General features: G+C 39.2%; 1 protein-coding gene across 3 annotated transcripts in view; it reads left to right on the top strand.

Annotated features, from left to right (window-relative positions):
* Positions 1–21037, top strand: part of SENP7 (SUMO specific peptidase 7) — a 2310641-nt gene that overhangs the window by 1759470 nt on the left and 530134 nt on the right. For all 3 annotated transcript variants that reach the window (XM_044071599.1, XM_044071598.1, XM_044071600.1), the window contains exon 17: positions 1347–1469. In XM_044071599.1, coding sequence (XP_043927534.1) covers positions 1347–1469 — 123 coding nt within the window. The remainder of the gene's footprint in view (positions 1–1346; positions 1470–21037) is intronic.

Consider the following 21037-nt stretch of genomic DNA (forward strand, 5'->3'; position numbering starts at 1 on the left):
TGTACTTGTGTAAATTGTATATATTGTATATATATTTGGTACAGGAGTGTTTGGTGTTTTTTGGATTTGGCCTTATCTTTTTAGGGTCTTCTGACATCTGGGGCAAGAAAAGACTGAGGATATGACGTCGGTCATGCGCGTTTGTACCCTGACGTCCTGACGTCAGACTAATGCGCCCTGACCAACGTCAGCCTTATACTTTGGTATTCGGGCCGACTGGGACAGCGGACTACCCAAGTGTTAGGACTGCAGCAATGTGGATCCTCGAACATCTACATTTATGGTAGGTGCAAAACTGTACTTTTCAGTGATGCCATCATATTTTGATGTATACCACCAGCAGTTTTATATAGTTACCTTGGTGCACTTTTTTGCTATTTATTCACAGTAAATGTGTACATTTCATAATATTGCATATTTTTTATGCCAACAAACTCAGTATGTATATCTGATTCACATTATTAGTGTGCTTCTAAAAATTAAAGTCACAATGTTTTTAATAGAAAATATATTTTTGTCTTTTTGTGTGTTGCAGCTAAAAGTGCATATTTTACTTGTTCTGACCAACATGCATATATTTGAGATTCTGCTGTCAGCTTTCCCCAGTTGCCATTATATCATGCAGTATGTCGTATAAGGATGGCCGTCTAGAAGTTTTTTTATGAAAATTTCTCAGAATATTTTGATACAGTGCATTGCCATTTGAAGTTAGGGTCAAATTCAGGTTAAATGGTCTCTCTAAATTGACAGCTTTGCAAAAGAGTTATTTGAAACCACAAAAGTGCATCTTTCATCTCTCTTCTGAGTAAAAAAATGTAAAAGCTGTCATAAACATTATCATGTTGTTGTTGTGACTTCATGCCTAAAATGAGTATTTTTTTTATAAAATCAATAGTTTTATTATTTTTGTATTTTCTTGTATAATAATGACATTAGAAGGTTGATTTTTTTTTGCATTTAGACATTAAAATTCATTCAGATGTAGCTGTTCTGTTCTTTTGTCTTTGAAGGGAGGACACCAATCTAAGGATAATTTATAGATAATTAAACCTGTTAAGATTCCCAGAAAAGATTGTGAAAAATGTTGAACCATTGCAGTAATAGAAGCATTTTGATTCATACAGCAAAAATAGCCAAAACAGTAACTTGGGGACTGTCCTGTTAAAAATGGTAAGATTTAGAGAGGTTAAATGATGATAGAAAACCTCTTTTACTGTAATGACAGGTTATTACCACATCACACATATGTAGTCTTGCCATATTGTATTCCATGTACCGCTTGTCCCATTTGTTCAACATCTGAACACAAAACAGTACTTGTCTTAACATATCTTTCTTTCCCTTAGATATCTCCTGTTGAAGAAAGCTCCTCAAGGGATTGCTGAGCGGTCCCATGTTTTCAGCAGTTTTTTCTACCGTCGCTTGACAAGGAAAGAAAACAGTTCAACTGAAGAAAGCAGATACCTTTCGTAAGCAATTTTTCTCTTAAGAATTTTGCTTTTAGCAAAGAAAAAGTGAGGAGTTTATTTCAGTCACCCCATAATATGTAAAATTAAGTTTTAAACATTTTAGGCCAATTGTTTACTGAACATTGTTAAAGTGAAAAAGCATGGTTACGTTACAAATCTCTGTCTTTTTGTTATGAGACTGCAGTAAAAATTGCATCTGTTTACAGCAGTTGTATGATGTATATACTAGCCATGGCCGCACATGATTCTTTGTAGCCCTTTTCATGTATTCCATAAAATTTTGCAGTACTCTGCATGTGAGAAGTTGAGTCATTTGACCTACATTATTATGTGAGCTTTAATCCATCTCACAGAATCCTTTTAGAAGTTGAGCATCTAAATCAAGAGCTGTTATTTAAGTACTTTATGATGATAAATCTGAAGTATTTTATTTATTTTTTATTTTACATTTGTTTACCGGGTAAGTCAGACTGGAACAAGGTCCATTTACAGCGGAGGCAAGGGGAGAAAAGCTCCATAACATAAGAAATACAACACAGTTTGAACTTAAGCAAGCTTGGTATATACATAGTAAGCCTTGGATGTCACTATTGGTGGAACAAAGCATAAAAAGTGAAAGAATGCAATCAAGAAAATTTGCTAATCTACAGGTGTATCACAGTGTGAGACAGTTTGTAGGCTAGTAGTCCCTGAAAGGACATATTTGATTAGTACAAAATTAGCTGAGGTAAGCAGTGAAGAGATGAGGGGTGGAAGATTTGGAGGAGAGCAGGAAAGCTATGGAGGTAAGCTGTTACATAACTGATATTTGATGGGCAGATATGACAGACTGATCAGTGGTCAATTCAGTGGTATGTTTTGAAAAGTTAAAAAAAAAAAAAAAACAGAGCCAGATTTGGTTATGGTATGTGGATGCAGGGAAATATTTGCATTAACCTGCATTGTATAAGGGATATGTGCCCAGCTGAAGCCTCAGATACTGTACTGGCTAGGACTTTACTTTTTGTTCTGTCATATGCCAACTGTAAAATATAATTTAGCTCTTCAGTTGCATAAGTTATCTGACCCCCTTGACAGCCAATATTTTAAATGTGGCATACAAGTGAAGACAGCAGTTTTCACTTTGCCTTAGTAGTGTCAGTATTCCTGGAAATTTAATTTTTGTCCTGTACCAGCTACATATACGGATGATATTTTCTCCAAATGCTCTTAGTATGTTCTGTATAGTCTTCCTGCCTGTTTTGTTGATCGCACATCAACCATTTATCAGTGTACTGAGAGAGCCATATTTTTCTTTGGTTTTTGTAAGTTATAAGTAAGGTAGAAAGCAATCCTGGTGTTTCTCTTTTTGAGATCAAAGGATTTATATGAATTGTTCTTGGGGGGGGGGGGAGGTCAGCTAGGAGATACCCCTTTTGTTCAAGATAAGGAAAACTGGTCAAGACTTATTTGAAGCACTGTCAGAAAGCTACTTTATATTTCTGGTTTGCCACCTCATGCATTTCATCCCAGTTGTGTTGTTTGAGCTTATTCCCCTTGAGTTGTCTGTTCTTTATATAAATTTAATTAAAAATGTCCCTCCAGCTTTGATCTCGTTTACTTCTGCTAATAATTGCTGCAATGTCATATCTTGAAAGCTCTCCTCTTAAACTAATTAAATTTTAACATCCCTTTCTTGTCTTCCCACCCATTCATGATACACTGCAGTACTCAAATCCACACCTTTCACTGTATTTTCAGGTTTGCGTTTACATTTTCCAGTTAGCATCATTACAAGGTACTGTTCTGTAGAGTAGTTGTAAAACAAAATAAAATAAAGCACTCAAAGTTTAAAATGAAATCTTATCACAGAGCATGCTATCCTGAAGCAAATCAAAAGTAGATTTTAACTAGTAGTGCATAATTATGTAAATCATATCTTACTTAGGAAGAATCACACTTTAAATTATATGCAGATCCATTTTATGCAGTAACTTTTAAAAACTTGATATTCATGCTTAGAGTATTACACCTGTTTTGATGTCATCTTTTGTCTGTGAGAGGTTTAAATATTGAACTAAACTGTCAGGAGTATCCTCATTCTATGTACAGTCACTCCTACTGCGTATGCAGAAGTTTGGAAGACTGCATCCAATAAAACCTCACCTGTACCTCATGCAGTAATAATATGAATAGAACTAGAGCCATGTACACATAACATGTTATGCAGATCTCACAGATGATTGCTTTATGTCAAACATACATACTTACCATACAGTCGTAGTGGGGAAAGAGCATAAGAGCAAGATACCTGGGCTTGAAATTGAATCAGGCCAGTCTTAGAAGTCCATAAGGGAAAATTGCACCCTACAATACCATAAAGCCAGCAATTTGTTTATGACTCTGTACCTCACTAGATTTTGTAAAGAGTTTTTAAGAGTATTGTGCTTGCTTGGAGCCAAAGTTAAGATTTTGGCTTGATTAGAAAGAATGAAATCTAATTATCATATGGTCTATATTTACATCAAAGTGAAAAATTTCTGGTCTTGTCAGACATCTTCGCATTAGAACAAATTGGCTTTGCAAATTCCTGCCATCATTTCTTGTGGCACTTGAATATCTCAACAATATATTGACATTCAGAAAGTGAATAAAGGTGTGATGTATTAGTCAGGATTCTGTGCTTCCGTCATGGAGTGAAATATGCAGCTAGCATGCTTTGCACTTGCTAGGCTTCACCTCTCCCACCATCCCATGGAATACATGTCCTGAAAAGGATGTTATCCATCCGTATAGTGTCTTTTTAAATTCTCATTCAAATTCCAAGACAAAATGAATTTTTTGTTGGGGGGGGGGGGGGGGCAAGATTAAAAAACAAAGGAAAAAAAAGAATTGGCAGCGAAGGAGGCTTTGCTGAATGCCAGATGTCTCGGCAATAAAATGTTAGGGGAAAAAAGTGGGTAAGTTTTTCTCTGTTGGGGAGATGTTGACACCAGTACCATTACTGACAAATGCCTAAAGATCTCGTATCACAAATTACAAATTCTAGTATGTACCCCCTTTTAATGTTGTAGATGTGATGGGTGGCAGTGTCTCAATTTTTGTTAAAGAATACTATAAAAACTAGAAGCCTTAACAAAAAAAACCCAAAAAAAACAACTCAGGACCAGAAAGTTCTAATACAGTAATCAGTTTCTGTGATATTAAATATATAGAGTATATATTAAATGTTATTGTGCAAAACATTGGCAATCATTAAATCAAGTTATGCACACCAAAGCTCACTTTAATCCACCAAATAAATAGTCAGCACTATACCAATCACGAAAGAAAAATACATGCTCTCGTTTTGCAATCAGTCAACTAAAAAACAAACAAAAAAAAACCTCAGTAAGACCAGACACATTGTCTAAATACTGATACTGTTAGGGGAAAGGGTTTTTATAAGGTAATGTATAGGGTTGTGGTCATGGGCAGGGCCTAGGCTTAGCATTAGCACATGATAAATAGATGCAGGGGGACTTCACCTCCCCTGTAGCACCTTACTTATGTGTGCTAACCATGCACCCAAAACCACAACCTTGCACATTATCTTATGAAAAAAAATCCCCAACAGTGCCACTGTTTAAGACACTCACAAAGATGCTTATACACTAGTGTGCACATGCACAACACTTAAATTATTTGCTTGCCTAGCTCTTTTTCTAACCCTAGCCTGTAATCAGTCATGCCCACACTTTTCACCCTAATGCCAAGAATTTCAGTATTTCCCAAAGTTTTGTCATTAATGCATACAGCCACTTACTGAAACTCAAAACATATCCCCTACAGAAACACAGCAGTTGACATTTCTTCATTCAATAAACTGAACATTCAACAAAAAGTGCTTTAATTAAAAAAAAAAAATAGCAGCAGACTTTGTTGTCACCATGCTGTAGAAATCTTCTGCAGACTCTCTCGATTCTTCTTGTGGCATGAGGATTTCCTGCCTAAACTTCAGGATTTAAAAATCGGTGAAAATGTTGTCTTCTTTGGAGATTTTAACTATCTTTTTGCTCTGTTTCTGTGCTGACCGTCTGGCTGTCTCTGTCCCTCCAGCCTGCTCTGCAGACCTATCTCTTTATGAGAGATATATGGCTCATTTATTCTTTAGAGGTAAGCAGACTGGATGCAGGGCCATTGTCTTTCTGGAGTAATTGGGTTTCTCTTTTTTTATTTTTTGGATTTTATGGTGCATGCCTTGCAACCTGTTCAGAGCTGGGCACTCAGTGGCTAACATCGAGGGCATTTTATTTTCTTCCATGAGTGACAATACCTTCAAGATTACCCAGTGCTCCTATGTGATCTCCAGTTTCCCCCAGGACTCTAACATGGGACTGTGTGCCCTGGTAACATGCCACACAACCCCTTCCCAAAGAGAGATGTGCTGTGTAAGCCACTCCTCTCTTCCTGTCCCAGCCCCCAGTGCACCTGAGCTGATAAACTCTGGTTGTCTAGGCCAAAGTCACAGTTTTATTCCTCTGTGGAGTTGGACCTGGCCCCATTGAGTTTTTAACTTTCTAAATATTGATTGTGTGAACTACTAATCATGAAATATGCACAGATATTACTTGACTGTGTTAATCTAAACATTTTCTGATAAATAGTATGAAAAACATCAAAGGATGTCAGTATCCTGGATACCGTGGGAACTTTCTGCTGTCACCTATAGGATACCTTACAGATTTAACATAAATCCTGAAACAATCCTGCTTAACGTAAGAGTAAAATCAGTCTCAGTCATAAGTAAGTAAATTATCCTTTCTAGACTGTCATTGAGAACGTTGATGCATTAAATGATACATCTGTGAAAACATACCAGGATACTGTCCTCATTTATCCAAGTAAATCTGCTTGGGGATACTGCCATTTAGTTCTGTAGTACTGTAAACATCTGCATACATGAATAATGTAGGTAAGATACAAATATACTGGTAAATTAACAAAAACCTCTTAGGTAGACTCTGAAATTTAATAAGGTATAGAACAGAAAGAAAGCTAATGCTTAGCTTTCAGAAATTACCCTCATAGTAAAAATAAATTGTGAGTAAGTGAAATACAGAAACTGTTTACTTTTTATATCAAATTTTCTGTGTGTAACTATGAACTCATGTTGATTTTGGGTTTTGAAAGCAATAATAAAATATTGTTTGATAATTGAAAGGGGAAGTTGTGAGTGTAACGTGCTACTTGTGAAAAAATAAATAAAAAAGTAAAAAATAAAAAAGTGATCACCCAGCCACTGGACATAATAAATGTACTTGCAGAAAAATTATACAGACCTGTCATTACTCTTTCAGTCATATTAAACAAAATGTTAGCAAGTGTATATGTCCCTGATCTATGGCAAGAGATTATTTTGTAGTAATACATAAAAAGGAGAACATTCTTCTTCCAAAAAAATTAGACCCTTCAGCATGACCAATATTCTGTGTAAAATCGTGGCGAGTGTCATGGTGCAGGTTATACAGAGTGATATAGGTGGTGATGTAATTCTGCTAGATATGGAACAGTATGGGTTTACTAAGGAGAGATCTTGTGTTTTGAATTTTGTGGAATTCTCTGAAGACATAGCAGCAGAAACTGATGAAGGGCTTGACAGTATGTACTACTAATCTCAGACTTGCTAAATATTCAGCTCTGTTCCATATAAGAGAATTAGCAAATTAAAAGTATTAAATATCAGTTTGTACATAATCCATCAAATAAGCACTGGATATTACATTATCTCATCTGTCCACTTTGACTGATGGATTTTCTGCCCTTGTGGTGGATCCAAGGTGGCAGTACCTTCTGCGCACTAAAGAGCTTGAGGTTCTTTATTCTTTCACAATGCTCCTGGCTATCCTCCCAGCCCTCAGATCTCATTTTCCACTCTTAAGCTTTAGACACAATATCTATAGCTCTTTGCTGAGTATTACATAAGTATACTTTTTTTTTCTAATGTCAGTGACTTTCCAGTCAGCTTACTTCATATTTTGATCAAGATTTTTCCCTGTTTCTTACTAACAAAACAAAAAGCTTTGCTATTTCCTCCCACTCTTATTATATTAGGTTGTGACCTAATCTTCCGTCAGCACCATTTCCTAGATTTATTGCTCTTATTGCCTTATTTATAGGTGTCTGTATACTTAACTGCGAGATGCTGTTGCTTTGCACAGGTCACTATCAATGAATATTTTGTATTTCTGAAGTATAGAATGGTTTCAGGTTTCAAAAAGTATACATGTTGCATGCATAAAATTCTGATCCCAGGATAATGAAGACTTGTTTGTTGTGTTCCTTGGGCTTGGAACACTTTCAGACCTCTTGTGGAATATGTCAAGCTTTTGAGACTTGCTCCATAATGTAACAAAAAAAAAGGTTAATCCTAAAAAGTCTGTTGTCAGAATCCATTGAAAAGAAAGATGACAAAAGAAGTGCCACAGACAAAAGGAAAAGAAAACAAGAAACTAGAGGAATCTTGTTGAGGCCCCCCCCCCCCCAAAAAAAAAGAGCTAAAACATGCTCCTTTGCAAAATGCCTTGGCTCTGATCCTCTCAGAGCCACCCTTGTCTGCCGGTTCAGCTGTGGCACCCTTCCTTGTTAAGTCCATCATCATTACTTACCAGTCTTCCAGAAGGGAGTGTGCCAATAGCCAGCCCTCCTAGATGGAGCTCTCAAAGTCTGTAACTGAAGCTTGGCTTAAACTCAGCATAAACGACTCAGAAGTTCTACCTCCTGACTATATCATCTGTAATGACCGTATAAAAAAGAAAGGTGGAGGTATTGCTTTAATATTTCGCAGTACCTACCACATTTCCCCTTGCAGCAAACCAATACCAAAACTCAGTTCAGCAGAGCTTCTTATTACATTCTCCAAAATAAACAATTTTAGACAAATATGCATTATTGTCCTTTATATCCCTCCTGGCAACAGTACATCTGTACTGGAAGATATCCTACATTGGATATCCTTAACATTTCCACAAGAAAAAATATTACTAGGTGACGTGAATGTCAGTTGGTTGAACATAAACTTTAACTCCCCTACATGTAGCATGAACTTACATGGTGTCACACAACTAATGAATAGCCCCACACATTATAGCAAGACATTAAATTCTCTACTAGACTGGATCCTAGTATCAGGCCCTTGCATCACAGATACAATGTCAGACTCACTCAGCGATCAGCTGCCAGTCTGTATGACTAGATATCTCATGCATCCAGTTAAACAGTATGTTTATAAAACAACACGTAACCTTTCCAAGTTTAACCCAGAAATGTTCATTACTACACTATCATTTATTAACTGAAGCTTCCTAAAAATCCTCCCCTTAGGTAATGCTGTAATTGAAATCAGTACAACTTTTCTAAGTATCCTAAATAGCCTTGTACCTCCTAGAAGGAATAGACTGAAAACAAACAATGCAACTTTGCTATCCAAAAATAGTAGAATGCTAATGCAAGACAGAGAAAAAGCATGGAAAGAATGGCAAAAATATAAAACACCTCAGTGTCATGAAAACTTCAGAATGCTTCACAGTTGTACTAAAAAGCAAATAATGGAACACAAAAACAATACTATAATAACTTTCAGAATAATACTAAACACAACCCTAAAAAATGTTGGACATCCATTAAAGAAGTCTAACTCACCACTCAAAACTGCAAAACCGTTCAACTCTTATTTTATAGAAAGTATAGCATCTCTAACCAAGGATTCCTCAATATCTAATCCCAACTCTGCACAATAGCCACACATCATCACATCCACTTTCACCTTCAAATCTGTACCCACATCCTGTATAAAACTACTGATAAACTTAAATCGTGCTCTTCTTTAGCTGAAGACCATTCAAGGGAGTACCTACAATAGCAGCCAATAGCATTGCTTATCCTGTCTCAATCCTTATAAATAGATCAGTCCAGGAATTTCACATTCTCTCACTCTGGAAAAAGTCATGTAATATCCGTCTGCACAAAGGAGGAAATTCAACAGACATGAATAACTTTAGACCTAGAGCAATCTTGTCTCCCCTCGCCAAAATACTTGAAAAATGTATTCAACAACAATTGCTAGACTATCTGCTGCAGGAAGAACTCTTATCCCCTACACAACATGGCTTCCATCCTTCCCATAGTACTAGCACTGCCCTTTTAATCTGTACAGATGCTGTCAATAAAACTAGAGATAATGACAAACTTGACTCTTTCTTATTTTTAAACTTGTCTAAAGCCTTTAGAACAGTATGTCACAGCAAACTTCTTCAGATGTCCTCACTAGATCTCTCTCAGCCCACACTTCTGTGGTTCAACAGCTATCTGTCCGTTAGGTATCAGTCAGTAAAGTGGCACTGTACTATCTCTCCTTACCTCCCAGTCACCACTGGTGTACCACAAGGCTCTATCATTGGTCCCCTCTTCTTTAACATTTTCACCAATACTCTCTGTACTTTCACACAACAGGCTACCCTAGTACAATACACAGATAATTCCACTCTCATTTGCACATCTGACAAGGTAGCACACCTAAAAAAAATTACTTAAGAAGCTTTAGCAGCCAGTGGAACATGACTTTGTAACACAATTCATGCTCAACCAAAATAAAAACCAGAGTATTACTATTTTTCTGTAAATACCTCTCTCATGAAGAAACTAAATTTAAAGTGCTCTCTCTTCATAATACAGCCCTTGAAGTCACTTCTCATAGCAAACTATTAGGGCTGCTAGTGGATGATAATCGTACATTTGACCTGCATTTATAAAATTGCATAAGAAAAACTTGTCAAGCTATGGATGCTTTACAGAGCCAAAAACTTACTGATAGATGCAACTAAAATGAGACTTGCTACTACTTATGTCCTCCCTACTCTTCTTCATAGCACTCCCATCCTTACCAACATTCAGGCTTCACAAAAATTGAAACTTGAACAATGCTATAACAAAGTTGGTAAATGTGCTGCTAATACCCCCTTCAGAACACACCACTGTATAACACTGAAAAGTCTAAATTGGTTACAGCTGCCATATTAAGTAATATATACACAACTTCTTACCATCTACAAAATTATCCAACATCCGTCTGTCTGTCCAGTACTAAAAAAAAAAAAATCAATACAACAATGTTCCCATTCCGTCATTGTTATCCAGTGACCAAAAACTCCTGTCTGTAAACTTAGCAAAGCTGCTGGGCATTGTCTGTACTCATGCAAGGTTGCTAAGGCCTAGAACTCCTTACCTGTATCCATCTGGTCTATACCTAACCTTCTGTCTTTCAAAACCACTCTGAAAGATTTCCTAGCAAAATATGGCTCTCTTCTTGCTCCAAACCAGCGTAACCTATATCCCTAAATGTGAATAAGTACCTTTTCATTCCTTATACCTCCCTACTCTCCTTTCTTCACTTACTTCCTTACTGCTATCTAATTCTTTTCTCTGACATTCTATCATAATATACTATAAGCCTGTTTTTCCCTCACTTCATATTACAATTCCTATTTGTATTACACGAACTTAGATTTAATTTCTTTACAAACTGTCTAAAATTTATACAAGTACTAAATGATTGTCATATACCTTGTAGTGATTCTTAACCAATGTTTTTATATTATAACTAATTTGTTATAATTATTTAAACTGCAGATGTTTGTGTTTTATTTTTGAAGATTATAAAATTATTGTTCTTAAAATGTTTTGTAATAGTTTGGAGCTTTTCTCCCTGGGTCTCCTCTGAAAATGGTCTTCTACCCGTCTGACTTTTCTGGTAATCAAATGGCAATAAGTAAATAAATATTGGTGTCACCCTGTCCCTGTTTGTTTCCACAGAAGGTCAGGTTAGTCCAGGAGCCCTTATTATTGATGTTGCTTCCTCGTCATGTGATGGTGACAACTACACTGATGCATCTTCCTTTTGCACCAAGTGGATCTGATCCAGTGGTCCTGATGGTGCAACTGATACACTTGGCAACCATCCCATAAGTGCTGAGCGAGTCTCTGCTCCAAAGCCTTGACTCTAGGCCCCTGGATCTGTCTTCAGCACCAGTTGATGTGGTGCAGTTTTCAATGTAGGGGACTTTGGTGTTTGAAATGCCTGCTCCTTCCTCAGTGCCATAGCCACCCAGTCCCTAGGCTTTGGGTCTCTTCTGTGGGAGCCATCTACCGCGTTGTCTTCTAATATTGAAGGTAGTGCTGCTGGAGATCTCCTCTGGCCTATTGGGCTTGGTGTCAGCTTTCTAGTTCTTTGAGAGGATCGTTGGCTATCCCTCAGCACAGGCAGGGAATGTACCATCAGTTTAGGTTCAACCCATCAGCACTGGTCTTTTTGAGTCTGAGTCTTCATCCAAGTGACAGAGCTACAGTGCTGAATGCCTCAACCCCTTCCTTCATGAAGTTTGGAAGATCCATCACCTGGAGGGTCCTGGAAAGTTTACATGCAAAAGAAGGTGCATTGATTCTTCTTGGAATCCCCCCAAACACTGATCTATGAAGGAGAGGATTCTTCTCAGTCCCCTGTGAAGATTCTAGATTTTCAGAAATTTTGGAATTGATGCAACTGAGGTACACTTGATCCACTGACCTTCACTACCTCAGATGAGGAGGAGTTATTTGTGGCATTCAGAACTCCCTCCTCTACTTCCTGAATGGTCCCTTTTGCCGATTGCATGATCGGACCTAGTGGTGAAGAGGGCATTGCAGGAGCTCAGTGTTAGAGTTTAGCCTTGCAAACCAGAAAATTCTGCCCACCCAAGGACAGATCTTATTAGAGTAAATGCCCTCTTTTGGACTCTTATTGTAGCAGTTGCCACCAAGAGAGAACTTTATGAAGAAGCCTCTATGTTCCATCCTTCCAACAATTACTCTTAGGTGATGGGGCTAAATGGGGAAGCGTGCTTATTCCTTGGGAACCCTTATTTTCTGAGTACTTAATTGTGTCACCCATATGATGACACTCCAAAGAAACCTAGCTGATTAGAGTCTGAACTCTTTGTGAAGACCTCCTTTTTCAGATGTTTGAAAGCAGATTGAGTTCCAGGTGGATAACATGCTGGTTATCTCCAGTCTTTCCATGATACTGACACTTGGAGATGGAGCAGTCAGGGTAGTGGACACAAGCATTGCTGTACATGACAACACCTGGCTGCATGTCTGTCTTTGTTGACAAGTTTAAGGCATCATTTGTCTTTGCCCCTTTTGACAGATTCTCACTATTTGGACCCAAGATTAAAGAAAAAAACCTTTAAACAAGAAGGAAATAAATTGTCTACCATAGGAATGTGCTTTAAACCCACTGGAGGCCCTTCTGTAGGAACCAGAAAGGTGCCAGAGCACTTTGAATTAAAAAACTGTTGGCATTTTCCCTTTGGCAGCATTTCGGACAGGTGCACCAATTGTAGATTGGGCCCTTTTAATGAGTACTGCCGTAGAGGTAGTGGGGTCTTCTGAAATCCTTTTTTCAGCATTGTTGTGCCTTTCTCATGCAACTGGCCAGCGTCAATTAGCAAAAGCTTCCTCACACAGTAGTCTCGTTCACACAGGACAGGGGACCTCTGATTCACCACAACATTCAAATCTCAGTCTAACTGCATAAATAATGGGATCTTGATCCCTTTTAGGAACACTTTTTTGAGAATGTGCAACAGGTATTGAAGGAGGCAAGAAAACCTGCTTGTAGTAACAGGATTAATGTTCTGAACTGTTAGTGAGCTGCTTCCTTATAGCCAGTGGTACACTGCTTGATTCCTTCCACTTCCATTTATTCTTGTGACCCTGAGCAAGTCAGTTATCCAGGTAGTGCTCCTAGGCTTGCCCTGAAAAGTGACACTTGTGTTCAATGGGCTTATCCGCGTAACAAATGTATGAAATAAAAAAGTCCAAATGGTAAAGATTTTATCTTTGGTGTCAAAGCAGAGGAATTGACATATCCTAATTAGGGGGAACCCCTGGTTCTCCAAGACCTGCCTGAATCGCTCAATAAGGTATACATTTCAGCCATTTCTTCTTCTCCTCTGCCACTGTATCTGTTTTTTCCTCTTGGTCTCAAATTTGAGAATTTTTAAAGGGGGTTTTGCATATCAGCCCCCCCCCCAACAAAAAATGTTACTGCCCTGCTGTTACCCTTAACTTGTGCTAGATAGATATCTGAATTGCAAGCCCTTATGCTTGTCTGTTGAGCCTTTTCTGATCTTTCACAAAGGCATGGTGAGTCTCAAAAATAACCCTTCTTTTATGTCAAAAGTTGTCTGAATTTACTTTTGATCAGTATATACAGCTTTTTGACATTTATCCTAACCCTCAAAACAAAGGTAAAAGGGTTCCTTATTGCCTGGATGTTCACAGACAACTTAGATTTTAGCTAGATAAGACTAAAGATTTCAGGAAATCTGGACAATTTTGTGTCTTACAAAGGTAAGAAAAAGGGCCAGCCAGTATCTAAACTGCCTCTAGATGGTTTTCTTATTCCATTCTGCTCTGCTATTCCAGTCATGTGAAAAAAACACCTTAGAATGTTGATGCTTATTCTGTCAGAGCAGTTTGGCTTTCTGGAAAGGGGTAGCCTTTACTTGTGTACTTACAGGTCTTACTGTTACCAAACATTACAAGCTAGATTCTGTTTCCAGAGCCAGAGCAGGCTTTGCCAGGGTTGTCCTTCAGGGAATCCTGAATTTTGTTCCTTCTACATCCACCCTTTCTTCCTGAGCTTTGGCAGTCATCTGACATGTAATGGCTACTATAAGAGTGATCTAATGAATAACATAGTACATATGTATAGTTTACTAGCTGTAACAGTAGGTGTTCAAATAGATCACTCTTTCAGTACTAGCACCTTCAAACCCTCCTGTTACTTTTCTTTTTTGACCAGAGTGGGCTGTCCTCCCTTTTTCTTTTCTGACAGGACTTTAATTGGAGCTTTATGCTTGAGCCTTCCTGTTATGAGCAAGAAAGCTTTGAGTTTTGCCATGTCTGTACACCCCTCTTATACTAACATGTCCTTTTGTGCTATGTGTGGATATATGGTGCATAAAGTCGATACCTTAAACTCTGTAGACTGGCTGGACTTATGGTATCCTTGGCAGGATCTATTTCATATGTAATGGCTACTGCAACAATTTTGAACATGTATTATCTACCACCATTTTTTTCTGGTTCATATTTTTTAGTGCTTCTTAGCTACTTGTACATTGTAGTTTTAGTACAATCCCCAGTATAACAGTTTTGCCATGTTAATGTGCCTTTCAGTACACAGACAGTCAGCTGTAAGTATTTCACAGCCAGCATTGAGACGTGTAACTTTCTAATTGCATACAGCAGAACCTGCATCTATCTTCATCTCCCACCTTTTTTATAGACTTTGTAAATTAGCATGTACATAGTCCATTATCTTGTGCTGCAATTATTCACCTTTCATCTTTGTTTAAATTCACTTTTCTTTAACCATTCATGTATCAACATTTTTTCCGCTCTGCAGCCCCAGCCAAATGGCTCCTGTACCTGCACCCATTTGGCTCACTCATTCCATGAGTGAGACCCCTGTAGCCCATTTGTTCCTGCCCTGGTAGTCCAGTCAATCCATTTGTTTCCCAGAGGTGAGAGTCTGGTGATAAGAAGTGGGCCAATTTGCTTGTCCTAATTATTGTCCTGTTTGTTGCTGATATGACTGCTAAGGGTGTACTCTGTTTTATGCATGTGTTTCCTCATTCACTGGTTCAGTCGGCTCTGCCTCACTGTGTAGCTCATGGTATTAGAAAATAATGTATTTGAAGCAGAAGCATTTTGCAAGTGCCGGTCGGCCGACTCCTGAAATATTTGAGTTTGAGTTTCAGAACCAAAGTCTTCACTAAAGCTAAGTACCCCGTTGGGGAAACTTTTTTTCTTGCTCCATACCGATGTCAGAAAAAGTTAATAATTGTATTACTTGTGGGAAGCAAATACCTCATAAGGATTTCCATGTATACTTTATTCCTTGCCTAGGCCCTGATCACAACGTGCCTGGCTGTCGGTTTTTTGCTAGATTTAACCAACGCACTATTAAGCGTTGGTATATTTTTGCCTCAAAGTATTTTGGAAACAGATTTAACTACCCAGAAATGTCGTCGGATAGCAATCCGACTACGGGAGTACATAAAAAATGCAAAGAAAAGGACAGAGAGAGACAGTCGAGGTCCAAAACGGACGACAAAGCTTCTCCTAAGCCAGTTGCCAGTTCGCCAGTACTCAGGCACTTTCGCAGCCCCTGATACCCGCTACTTACGAGTCACAGGCCCCTACCAACACCCATGTGGAGTCCGGCATGCCGTGAGATACTCAAAGTATTGGACCCACGGATGTATCTCCCTCGGATGGGTCCGGAGCCGCTGAGCAGGCACCGGCTTCTGAGGGTGTATTCAGGCCTCAACATTTTTATATCAGACCAATGACAGCTGCAAAACCAAAGACAAAAGCAACTTCTAAAACTAAAAAAATGGCGCCACATGCACAGACCTCTATACCTAAAAAAACAGATGATCAAAATGGCTGAAGACCATATTACCTTGATCAGGGGTTCCCATCCCCCTCCAGATAAGAGGCCTAGGCAAGACACTGATTATGAATCTTCAGATCAGGTTTCTATTTCTTCTGATTCCTCTTCTGATCAGGAATTATCTATGCCTCCCTATGAGGATTCTGATGCAGAGGAGTCTATACCATCTGCATCACCTCTTGAGGATTATTCATTTGGAGAAACCTTGCGTACTTTGAGGGAGCATTTTCACCGGGAGAGTCAAGATTTCTCAGAATCAAAAAAGAGGCTCAGGGATTTCATCCTTCTCCCCCAGCACAGGCCTTTAGCCATACCCCCTGTTTTAGACATTGTGGATGATGTGTTTTCGGAGTCAAGCTTGACCCCTGACTCCTTACCTCCGGCTCCCAGCAAGCCTGACAGATATATTTATAGGGTCACTGACTCGCACAAATTTTTATTTAGAAACCCTGCTGCTGATCCTGAAACTATTTCACAGGGTCCAAAGGGAGTTAAGGCCTCAACAGCAAAAATCCTACCCCCTCTGACAGAGATTCAAGGGCACTGAATAGATGGGGAAAAAAAGGTTTATACATCTGCAACCTTGGCAATTAGGGCCTTAAACTGCCATTTTCGTATACTCAAGTATCAGTAACATGTTATGGGATTGCTGAAACAGAAATTGATGTTGATTTCTGAATGTGCAGAAAATAAAGAAGTGCAGGAATTATTGCATGCAGCTGAACAGGTTGAAAAGCACACTTTGCAATGTGGTTTTGATTCCTTAGAGGCCTTCTGCAGGGCCGCAGTTGCTGGATCTGTGATTAGGAGGCATGCCTAGCTAAAGGAACAAAATTTGCTGGATCTTGTTAAAGCTAAATTACTCGATGCACCTTTACAGCATGATACTCTGTTTGGTATTAAGGCAGAAGAGGTTTTAAAGAAAATGGAAGACAAAGCTAAGTCTATGCAAACTGTAAAAGACTTCTTACAAGTGCAGCCACCAAGATTAAGTAGACACTGGCTTACAAAAAATTGGTCCTTTCCTGTGTCAGACAGAGCTCAAAGGGGCAAATCCATGTGCCCTAAGGGTTCCAGATACCAGGCACAAAATTCATACAGGTCAAAGCAATGGGGCGCTTCTACCTCCAAATCTGGAGGGGATGAAGCACAAACCTACAGAAAACAGTCCCAATGACTTCCCTCTGCCTTCACCAAGCACTTGTCTTTTGGCAGCACCCTTAGGGGGAAAATTAGCACTTTTTGCTCAAAATTGGCAGTTAATAACCCATGACAGGTGGGTGCTAAACATAGTATTACAGGGCTACAGATTCCATTTCCATACTCTGCCAGTGGCAAATGGTTGGCCAGATCTGCCAAAAAATCAGTGGGCAGAAGCACAGAAACAGGTTACGTCCCTCATGGATATGGGGGCCATTCAGCCAGTACCACAACAGGATAAAGGACAAGGTTTTTACTCAAGACTGTTCTTGGTACCCAGAAAGGACAAGGCCTGGCGACCAATACCGGATTTATCAATTTTGAACACATACCTGGACTTTCCAAAATTCAAAATGCTGACTTTGCAGCAGCTTCTGCCCATGCTGGGCAAGAATGCTTTTCTGGTGACATTAGACCTAAAAGAGGCATACCTGCATGTCCCAATAAGGCAGTCGTGCAGAAGATACCTCCGATTCAAGTCTGGTTTACTGCATTACCAATTCTCTGCACTGCCCTTTGGCTTATCTACTGCGCCCAGGGTCTTTACAAAGTGCCTGGCACCAGTAATTGCATTTTGCAGACAAAGAAGTATACAAATATATCCTTACTTGGATAACTGTCTCATTCAAGCAGAGAACAAGGACATTCTTCTTCAACACCTGGCATTTGTGAAAAGGCTTCTAACATGCCTAGGGTACACAATAAACGAAAATAATTCACAACTGGTACCCTCTCAAAAGATAACATTCCTGGGTGCAAGCTTGAATACAACTGCCCAGATGGCTTACCTCACGCCAGACAAGCAAAGGCAACTGACTACTTACTTCAAACTGATGGCAACAAAAACCCAGTTATCTGCAAGACAAATTTTGCAGGCTTTGGGCTTCATGGCATCCTGCATTCTACTGATTCCATATGCAAGACTGCATATGAGGAAACTTCAATGGTACCTAAAAAGTTTATGGAGTCAACATTGTCACAGTCTGGAAACAATGATTCCTCTCATTCCCTGCCTACAACAGGAGTTTCTATGGTGGGCGAAGGCATGTCACCAAAACATGGGACCGGCCTTCACTTTGCCCCCTGCCAGCCAAACCTTAACAACAGAAGCATCAGATTATGCCTGGGGGTCCCACATGGCGGGAAGATACATTCAGAAAATATGGACCCCAAAACAAATGCATCTACATTTCAACCAGAAAGAGATGCTAGCTGTTCAAAATGCCTTGACAGACTTCAAGGACGTACTTCATCCAGGACAACTACTGATAAAGACGGACAACACCACGGTCATGTAGTATATAAACAAGCAGGGGGCCACGCACTCATACCCCCTTTGCAGATTAGCCATGGCACTGTGGGACACAGCTTTGACTTATCAAATACATCTTCAAGCTCAATTCCTACCAGGAAAACAAAATACTCTGGCAGACGATTTAAGCAGAAACCTTATTGATCCTCACGAGTGGAAACTAGATCCACAAGTCTTCAGCATGATGACAAAGAAATGGGGGAGCCCAGACATAGATCTATTTGCCTCTCCTCACAATTATCAGTTGAAAAGATTCTGCACAAGGACTTATTACAGACAAGCATGGAAAGTGGACGCCCTATCCTTCAGTTGGAAAAACCTATCGGTTTACGCCTTTCCTCCTCTGCCTCTTCTTCCCAAGTTCCTCCTAAAAGTCAGACAAGAGAAACCAAAGATGATACTAATTGCCCCGGACTGGTCCCACCAATACTGGTACCCAATCCTAAGGAACTTGTCTCAATACCCAGCTTGGACCTTACTTCAAAGACCTCAACTACTGTCCAAACAAAACAATCAGATCCTGCACAATCAAATCCAGACACTGAACCTGGCAGCATGGCTGATCATGTAGTTATACAAACAACACCTCTCAGTAAAGCTGTGATGGATGTCATTTTGGAAGCCAGAAGGTCTAGTACTAGAAAGTCTTATGCTGATAAATGGAAGAGATTCTGTGCTTGGAATCAAGCAGAAGGAACTGATACAGCAGAACCAAATATTCCTCAGATATTACAATACTTGACTGAGGTGCTTGAGAAAGGCCTATCTTTCTTATCAATTAAAATCCATGCCTCTGCCATTTCGGCTCATTACAATACAAAGCCACCAATCTTTTCTCATCCTTTACTTAAGCAGTATCTTAGAGGAACCAAAAAATTAAGGCCTCCTAGAAGATCACCAATACCTGCATGGGACCTCAATTATGTGTTGGAAAAGCTCACCCTGCCTCCATTTGAACCAGCTGCTACTGCTGATATAAAGTTCTTATCATGGAAAACAGCTCTGCTACTAGCAATTACTTCAGCAAGAAGAGTCTCAGAGCTACAGGCCCTCATGGCTGTGGAGCCTTTTATCATATTTTACCCAGACAGGGTGTCTCTGAGGACAAATCCAACGTGTATTCCTAAGGTGGTTTCCAGAGCGGCTCTTAACCAAACTATTCATCTGCCAACCTTTTATCCAAATCCGCAGAACAAGGGGGGGGGGGAATTCTGCATTCCTTGGACGTACACAGACAGCTAAGATTCTACTTGAGCAGGACTAAAGCTCTAAGAAAAACTGAGCAATTACTAGTGACATATGCTGCAGGATCAGAAGGAAAGGCTGTTTCAAAGCAGACTATTTCAAAGTGGATAAACCACTGCATTCATTTCTGCTACTTACACCATGGTAAACCTGTGCCCAAGGGTGTTATGTCTCATTCCACCAGTGGCAGCTACTTCACAGCCTTTCTCAGAGGAGTACCAACCAAAGACATTCTAGAGGCTGCTACTTGGAGTTCTCTTCACATCTTTACAAAACATTATCATTTGCCTCTCTACTCTAAGTCCAGGGCAGGCTTTGCCACTGCAGTTCTGCAGGGCCTTATAGCCACACCTAATGCTGTTTAGCTCCAGCCTCCCAACTATAGCTTTGGGATTCTACCCAAATGTAATGACTGCAACAGTGAAACACGAAGAACATAGTACAGTTGTGTACACTTACCATAAATGTAGATGTTCGAGTGTATTCACTGTTGCAGTCCAGGTTACCCACCCGCCATCCCCCTTTCATTCTGGAGTTTATCTTTCCTTCTCTATCTTCTACAACCTATGTGGTGTATTTGCTTGTAGATGAAGGTAAAGTTTATACTGATGCATGTATATATAGTTTTTATACATATATATTTTTTGCTACCTTTTTAGGGGCACCTGACATCTGGGGCAAGAAAAACTAAAGAAAATGGCGTCGGCTGCTTGTTTTATACCACTGACGACCTGACGTCATGGAAGAGGAGACAGCAACCGATGCAGGACCCAAGACTTTGGAATTCAGGCTGACTTAGGGCAACCTGCCAGCAGATTACCCAAATGTAATGACTGCAGCAGTGAATACACTCGAACATCTACATTTATGGTAAGTGCACACAACTGTAATTTTATTGTCTGACATGGGGACCAATCACTTTTTGAGAGTGTTTTTGCATATGTGTATATATATATATATATATATATAAATATATAAAACACTGTCACCTGTCTGAAATTTTAATTTATCCAGATGTAATGATAACTAAAGATGTAGCTGGAAATATTGAAACTGAATTATACAGGAAATCTGTGAAAAGGAACAGTTATCTGCACCGCACAAGTATGCACCCCCCCATTCATATTTAAAAATATTGTTAAGAATCAGATGTATAGGGCAGCTAAATAGAACATTCTTGACTCCAACATGGTCAAACAATTGAACAATATGGCCATAGATTTCCAAAAACGTGGTTACTCTAACAAAATTTAACAGCATATAAATATATTAGTCAGTGACCTACTAGTT

Source organism: Protopterus annectens, chromosome 5.part0 (assembly GCF_019279795.1).
Source record: "Protopterus annectens isolate FY-2018-M chromosome 5.part0, PAN1.0, whole genome shotgun sequence".
Taxonomy (NCBI): Eukaryota; Metazoa; Chordata; order Ceratodontiformes; family Protopteridae; genus Protopterus; species Protopterus annectens.